Source organism: Triticum aestivum, chromosome 6A (assembly GCF_018294505.1).
Source record: "Triticum aestivum cultivar Chinese Spring chromosome 6A, IWGSC CS RefSeq v2.1, whole genome shotgun sequence".
In the NCBI taxonomy this organism is placed as follows: Eukaryota; Viridiplantae; Streptophyta; class Magnoliopsida; order Poales; family Poaceae; genus Triticum; species Triticum aestivum.
In genome coordinates, this window is record NC_057809.1 from 266,472,379 (window position 1) to 266,480,230 (window position 7,852).

The 7,852-nt window shown below is 45.6% G+C and overlaps 2 protein-coding genes and 1 long non-coding RNA gene across 3 annotated transcripts in view; 1 reads left to right on the forward strand and 2 right to left on the reverse strand.

Annotated features, from left to right (window-relative positions):
* LOC123127414 (uncharacterized) overlaps window positions 1-3,442 on the forward strand; it is an 11,036-nt gene extending 7,594 nt beyond the window's left edge. Inside the window, exon 2 of the mRNA XM_044547112.1 lies at window positions 3,149-3,442. The gene's annotated coding sequence lies outside the window, so the exon portion shown is untranslated. The remainder of the gene's footprint in view (window positions 1-3,148) is intronic.
* LOC123127413 (putative elongation factor TypA-like SVR3, chloroplastic) overlaps window positions 1-7,852 on the reverse strand; it is a 40,999-nt gene that overhangs the window by 10,474 nt on the left and 22,673 nt on the right. Inside the window, exons 11-13 of the mRNA XM_044547111.1 lie at window positions 6,213-6,307; window positions 5,843-6,008; window positions 3,616-3,811 (exon numbers count right to left, since the gene is read on the reverse strand). Coding sequence (XP_044403046.1) covers window positions 3,616-3,811; window positions 5,843-6,008; window positions 6,213-6,307 — 457 coding nt within the window. The remainder of the gene's footprint in view (window positions 1-3,615; window positions 3,812-5,842; window positions 6,009-6,212; window positions 6,308-7,852) is intronic.
* LOC123127415 (uncharacterized) lies at window positions 6,367-7,839 on the reverse strand. Its single transcript, XR_006462457.1, has 3 exons — window positions 7,093-7,839; window positions 6,806-7,017; window positions 6,367-6,638 (listed from the first exon to the last, which is right to left on the reverse strand). It is a non-coding gene; the product is annotated as an uncharacterized lncRNA (long non-coding RNA).

The window sequence follows — 7,852 nt, forward strand, 5'->3', positions numbered from 1 at the left end:
GAGAGGCGCGCGAGCGCCCTGGGAGAGGCGTCGAGGAGCCCGCGTCATCAGTGGCGGGAGGAACAGCCGGGGGTACCTGGTGAAACGGAAACACATGCTCATCAAAGTAAACGTGCCGGGAAGTGAACACATGATGGGAGACGGGATCATAGCACCGATATCCCTTGGAGTCGGAGGGGTAGCCGATGAAGATGCAAGCGACGGATTGAGGTGCAAGCTTGTGAGAAGCAGTGTCGGCAGTGTTGGGATAGCAAAGGCACCCAAAAATACGCAAGTCGTCATAAGACGGGGGCGTACCAAAGAGAAGATGGTGAGGTGCGTAGTTCCACCGTGGGCGGCAGGGTCTAATGTTAAGAAGAAGTGATGCAGTGGAGAGTGCGTCCGGCCAGAAACGAGACAACACATTGGCATGAAACAGGAGCGTGCAAACGCAGTCATTCAAAGTGCGAAGGACACGTTCGGCTCGACCGTTCTGCTGTGAAGTGTACGGGCATGTGAGGCGGAAAATTGTGTCGTGATGCGACAAAAAGGTGCGCAAAGCGAGGTTGTCGAACTCTTTTCCATTGTCCGTCTGAAGCACAAGGATGGGACGCCCAAACTGCGTGCGGACATAGGACTAAAAGGCCGTCAAGGTAGAGAGTGCATCCGACTTTCTGCGCAAAGGAAAAGTCCACACATAGTGAGAATAATCATCAAGAATGACCAGATAATATAAATAGCCCGAGTTACTGGGAACCGGAGAAGTCCACACATCGCTATGAATCAACTGAAAAGGAAAAGAAGCAATGGTGGTGGAATTAGTAAACGGCAGGCGAACATGTTTGCCGACTCGACAGGCATGACAAGTGTGATCCTCGATCTTATTGCAACTGAAACTGAAACTCCTAAGAATATGACGAAGTGTGATGGGGTTGGGATGACCCAAGCAAGCGTGCCAAAGATCGACGCCAACGGAGAGAGCAACCGGTGCGGTGGTGGCGGATGAAGGCGAGTGCACCGGATAGAGCTCGTCGGGGCTGTCACATCGATGAAGTACCATCCTGGTTCGAGCGTCTTTGACACAAAAACCAAGCTCGTCAAATTCAACGGTAACAGGATTTTCACGAGTGAAACAACGAACGGAAATAAGATTCTTAATAATATGAGGTGACACAAGTATGTTAGACAAAGATAATGGAGTGAAAGTAGAAGGAAAAGAAGTGTGCCCAACATGAGTGATAGGAAGTGTGGAACCGTCGCCGACAATGATGCGGCGGTCGGTGGAGACAGGAGTGAAGGAGGCAAGGTTACCAAGATGAGCAAACATGTGAGCCGTAGCACCGGTGTCCATGTACCAATCACCATCTCCAGTGTAGTTGTTCGGCGTATGAGCGGCATGCAGCCCGGTGAGGAGCACCGGGTCCCAGGGTGCCGGCGGCAGGGCCGGCGAGAGGGACGGAGACGCCATGGGGAAGTCGTAGCCGCCGCTCAACGACTTCGGTGGGTACACTCCATACAACCCCGGCTGCAACTGCGGTGTCGGGTAGGCCGAATGGCCTGCCGAAAAAACTCGCGGGCCCGCTGACAGATGCTGCAAGTGCTGGGCGCCATCTGGCTGCTGCCCAGTGGACGAGTGCTGGCCCGCTGACGACCCCCACCAAGTCCGAGAGACTCGTACGCGGGCAGAGCCCCGTACACAGGCGGAGACCCGTACATGGATGCGGGTGGAGTCCCGTATACCCCGTACGTGAGAATAGGCGCATTGTAGGTGGTGGCCGCCCCGTATGGCGGCGGGGCCGCACCGTAGGGCGCCGGCGGCGGGACGGCTGAGGCGGCGGCGGACAGGCCTCGTGACGCCATTGCTGGTCCGACAGCGGCGATCGGCACTGTTGGACGGCAGTAGCAATGTGCAGCCGCACGGGTAGTGCGTCGCGCGGCTGGCGGCTAGCGGGAGATGCAGCAGCTGCTAGCGACACAAGCCAGCCAATTGATTCCGTCTGATGATGCGTACGTACACAGGAGCAAGCAGGCAGACTAGCTAGTGGATCGACTTCTGCTGGACACTCACGCACGAGTAGTAGCTAGCTTAATCAGCTAGGCTAGTGAAGCAGCGACGCGGGATCGCGGTGGCGGCTGGAGTGGAGATGGCGCGCGGGGCTGGCATGAAGGAGCGAAGCGGCGACATGAGGTAGCGATCGGGAGAAGCGGGAGGAGCGGCGGCCGGCGCGGATGGCGCGCGAGCGGCGGTGGCGGCGCGGAGAAGGCGCGCGGCGGCGGAAGACTAGGGTTAGAACCCGAAAACTGATACCATGTATGTTGTTGGAATTGCACGATGTATTGCTCTCGTGCATAGGCACGTATATATGATGTACAACGGTGGGCCACAGACCTCAACTATACAAGGAACTAGGAGGCGGGCCTAATACACAATATGCACATAACACATATACTCAACAGTTCCTAATTGGTAGTGGTACCTCTATTAGATTTTGGGAGGACACATGGCTAGGGAAGACGCCTCTGGCTTTACAATATCCTTCCCTATACAATATTGTGCAACGTAAGGAGGATTATGTTGCCACAGTATTAAATTCAGTACCACTTAACATCCAATTTAGGAGATCTCTTGTAAGGGAACGTTGGAATGCTTGGTTACACCTGGTCCGTAGGTTGATGGATGTTTAACTTTCAGACCATGCGGATAAAATTAGTTGGAAGTTAACCACAAATGGATTATTCTCTGTGAAATCCATGTATTTGGACTTAATTGACGCCGGGCCATTGTCGAGGTCTTTGCACATATGGAAGATTAAAGTTCCACTCCGCATCAAGATCTTTATGTGGTTCGTCCACAAAGAAGTCATCTTTACCAAAGATAATCTGATGAAAAGGAATTGGGTTGGTAACCCCAGGTGCTGTTTTTGTGATCAAAACAAAACGATTAAACACCTCTTTGTCCACTTGCAAAATTGTTATGGCGATCTATCCATATAGCTTTTAACATACAACCTCCAATAAGCATAAACACGTTATTTGGGACATGGCTTAATGGAGTAGACATACACATAACTAAACATATTTGGATAGGGATATGTGCTTTATTATGGGCTATATGGAACACGAGAAACGATATGATTTTAATGGTACAACATTCACCAATTTTTTGCAGGTTATCTACAAAGCTACAGCCTGGATCCGTATATGATCGTTACTCACTCATGCGGACTACAGGGGGCCTATGGTTATTGGGTGCAACCGCTGGGAGACGGTAGCACGAGCTATTTTCAGCCGATTTGGATGGCGAGTTAATAATAGGCTAGGTGTGTAGACATCGTAGTCTGTTCTTTATCACCGGATGTGGCGCTTTATTGCCGGATGTGGCACTTTGCATACTTAGTTTCTCCTTTTTTGCTCGGATTTTGAGCTTCATTGGATGTTAAGACTCTGTTTCGATTTCTAATAATATGGCTGCATGCATCGACTGATGCAGAGGCCGGAGGTTTTCCTCCTTCTCAAAAAGAAAAAATGAGAATCCAGAGTATTTACTTTCTGTTAGGGCTAGGGTAATTAAAGTTTGTTCCAAGTTCTTTCTAGAAAATAATATCATCAAAGCATTGAATGCTTATGAAATTTCACCTGTAGTTTCCTTGTTGGAACGGACATTAGTTGCAGCCTTTTTCTTGCACACATTAAGTGCTAAATCACCTGGACGCTGATGGATACCAACTATCTGGCCTTTGTAAATATCCTGCCCTGGTTTGACAAATAGTATACCTCTTTCTTGTGCATTAACGCAAGCATAAGAAGTAGTACTTCCACCTTCGAATGCCACCTGGATCATTCCCACTATGTTAGATATTGAAGAAAACTGTAAGCCAAATTAGGTAAATAAGTTCCGCGCAATAGGTAGGCAGATAAGTTTGTAAAAAGTCAGTGGGTAAAATTAGTTGGCATTCCCTAAAAGAACCATGTTTAAGATATAGCTGATGTGTTGACAATTTCGTAATTTTCAATTTTTGGAAGGACCAAACGAAAAAAATGACATGTAATTAACCATGCAATTTCTAGAGCATGTTTGGCCTATGCAGAGATATGTTGTACTGGAGATAGGTTTATCATGCACCTGTTTATATTATGCATAAAATTTGAAATGATATGCTTTAGGATTTCAAAGTTGTCAGTGCAAACCCATAGTCTAATTTTACTGTGTATATACTTGCTAAAATGTAAACGTCTTTCATACAAGATAAAATATATACAGATCTTGTGAGATCCACGGATTTATTTTTAGGATTCCTTAGATCCAGCCACTGAAGGCGGACTCGTGTTTGCATGTCATGTGGGTGTTCATGTGTACGTCATCTCTGTAATAAAAAAGAGCAGCCCGGTGCATGTAGCTCCAAGGCAACAGCTTTACCACTGCACCAAGGCAACAACTTTAACACTGCACAAAGGCAAGCCTGGTGTACGTCATCTCTGTAATAGCACAAAAGAAATTCATAGTCTACGTGAAATACCTTAAACTCTATGTCAGTGCATTACCTTTAGTATTGCATAATGTAGTAGTCTATTGGCAGATTTTCAATTGTATTGATCTTCAAATTAGGATGCTGCTATCTGAATTATCATTCCACGCCATAAAGAATTATCATTCCATGTCATACAGAATTATCATTCCACGTCATAAAGAGTTATCATTCTTTATCACTCTTATCCATGCGTTGGATCAAGGTAAATTCCCGTGGCAATCTTTTTCATAAACCAAGTGATGCCAAATCGTTAATATTAGCCTATAGGCCTAATATAGCCTCCTTTAATTCAAATGAACTGGTTCAAAGAGAAGTTCAGCTTGTTTGATTTTGTAGGATAGGAAGCTTATTAATTTTCCTACAGCCACTTTCTACTCTGTTTTAAAAGAAAATATCTTCACGAAAAATGTTCATGCTTATGTGAACTATGACAAACACACAATCTCTTAAGAACTCTTTTGTGTTTCCTGTGGTGCATTCACGTGTTTTCAATTACTGTAGGATATAATGCGCCTCGACATCAAATATGTTTTCCATATTACTATATGTTTTTCATTGCGGCATTCCAGATTGCCAGTAGGTTAACAAAAATTAAAATTTACTTTTCGAGTTGCTACCAGGGTGAACGTTGAGCTTACCTTATGCTCGTCAATATATACCTAAATGAAATTATGGTGCATCAACATGAAGGCATGTATATATGGCCTACATAATTTATTTATTTTTGGGTACTCCAATCTGGTAAGGAAACCTGAAATAGATTACTATGACATTCCTTGTTTTTGTTAAGGATTAATATGCCATCCAGTGCAAGGTATATATATGCAATGGGATGATCCACAACTCGAATAGTGCAAATATCTACTCCCAGAAGTAAAAAATATAAGATGTTTTGGATATTTCAATATGGACTACATACGGACTGAAATGAGTGAACAAATACACTAAAACATGTCTATATACATCCGATTCAGAAAAAAGTTAGAACATCTTATATTTATGAACGGAGGGAGTATTTTTACAGCTTCTCCATCATATCTATAGGTGAATTTCTCATATTGCGTTCGTACTTGCAAGTAAAAATAAATAATTCCCTGCAATAGGATGGCTAGAGTGGCAAGGTAATTAAGTGATAAACTATTTTTCTCTTTCGATATACATGCGCTGTTGTAGTGTCACGTTGTTGAATGTATCTTACCTACTTATTTGTCTATCAAATTATTTACTTGAATGAATCTTAGCTACCATTATTAGTCTGTCACAATATTTACTTGATCAAACTGGATGTACATAATCATCGCCTAGTTCATATTCAAGTTGGCATTTATTCGTACCAATGAGCCTTGATCACGTGAACTAATATCTCCAGCCCACGGGCCATAGCTGTCAAAGATTGTGTTAAGTATAGCTCTGCCCCTAGAAGCTGTTAGAATTGCATTCCGGAGCCCAATGAGGCCTCTGGTTGGAACCTTGTATTTCAGCAATGAAGTTCCCTCTGGCCTGCCATTTGAAAGGTCTCGTTATGGCAACAAGTCAATATCAGGAACAAGCAATTTGTAGTAGACTGGCAACGATGCATGCAATATAGTTGAGTTGGAACATAAGTAACTTTGTTGGCAACAAGCCTTAGTTTCTTTCTCTTCTGTATCAAAGAAAAATGCAAAAGATTTTTCGAGTGAAGATAATCTAGAGTACAGCACGAACCCACTAGCTTCCATGTCAAGCATTTGTCCGCGCCTTTTCCCCAATAGCTCGACAACTGATCCCATATATTCCTCTGGAACCTCTATAGCAGCGATCTGTATCGTAGTAATAATAACAGGTTAGTAACATGAAAACTGAGAATAAAGGAGTTCCAGGTGTACCAAGAGCAATTTTAATGTCACAGAAGTCCTTAGAAATCAAACGATGTAAATACACTGGGAGTAGCGGGGGGAAACCCTTTCTTGGTAAATACACTGGGAGTGCCTAAACTTGCGCTCGATGGTCACTTTGGTACCTAAAGTTGTAAAATACACGTTTCGCTCAAACTTACCCCAACGTGCAAATACAGTGCAACTGCCCTTTCTGTCTGTAGCCCTTAACCTCTGCCTACGTGGCGCATATTCTGTTCGTAGCCGTTAAACCTGCCTATGTGGCGTGTGGGTCCCACTTGTCAGCATATATTGGAATAATAAATCATTGTATCTCAGTGCAACGTGTTAGTCCCCCTTGTCAGTTGAACAGAGAAATAAATCGAACCCAAGAAAAATGTGCCAGGATTCAGACGTCAGGTCACCTAGAGCCTGTTTGGTTACCTGTGTCGTTTTTTGGCCTTTTGCATATGTGGCTCGGTTGGGCCTGGCTGAGTGGAAACAGCCTCGGAGCCACGTTGTGCAACTAGTTTGGTTGTCTGCATTGCACCGCTGAGCAGTTTTGTGCCTGATATTTGGACGCCTGCATGTGTGGTTTAGCCGTGAGGTTGTCTGCATCGCACTGCTGAGCAGTTTTGTGCCTGATGTTTGGACGCCTGCATGTGTGGTTTAGCGGTGAGCAGATACAAATCACAGCTGTTTGGTTGTGTGCAATGTGCTGTTCTGCTCACCCCTTTCAAAAGTGGTGACCTTTCCACCACTTTGCGCCACACTAGCAAGCAATCAGCATATGAACTTCACACTAGCAAGCACACAACAGATGAACAGGACACACAATTAACACTGGCATTAGCAAGCGTGCAGTACCTACATTAGTAGAGGGGTAGAGTTGTAAGACATCAGGGGCATCCCATGCCCCTGCACAATTTGATCAGGGTGTGTTGTTCCTTGAACAAAATATAGACAGTTTAGCAGCAAAAGCAAAGACACCGCTCATACTACTCCAGTACTACTACTTAGTTCAGAACATCAGATGGCCTGGTCATAGGGCCCTCCGCAGACACGCTTTTGGCATCGACAGCAGATCGTGGAGGTTTTCCTGTCGTAGATCTGGACCTTCAGGCCGAGGTTGGAGGGCTTCAGGACAACAATGTCGCCGGGCCACACCTTGTGCTTCCGGCAGAAATATTGCCAGCCCCTCTAGCTCGCCGCCAAACTCCTGGACCTGCACAAAGAAGTGGCACCACCTGCTAGCAGAGAGCAACACGACGCATTGAAGGTGTAATACTCCGACCAAACCCACCAGTTCCTAGCCGTTGCATGTGGGATCTAGACTGGCCCTACAGATCAACACTAGTTTTTCCTGCACACTTTGTCCTCACTCGTGCGCACCTAGGAACAACTTCCCAGTCAACCACCCATCCTTAAATTGATCCGAGCCGAGCACGCTTAACTTTGAGGTTCCTTTCGGATGGGCTCCCGGGAAAGAAG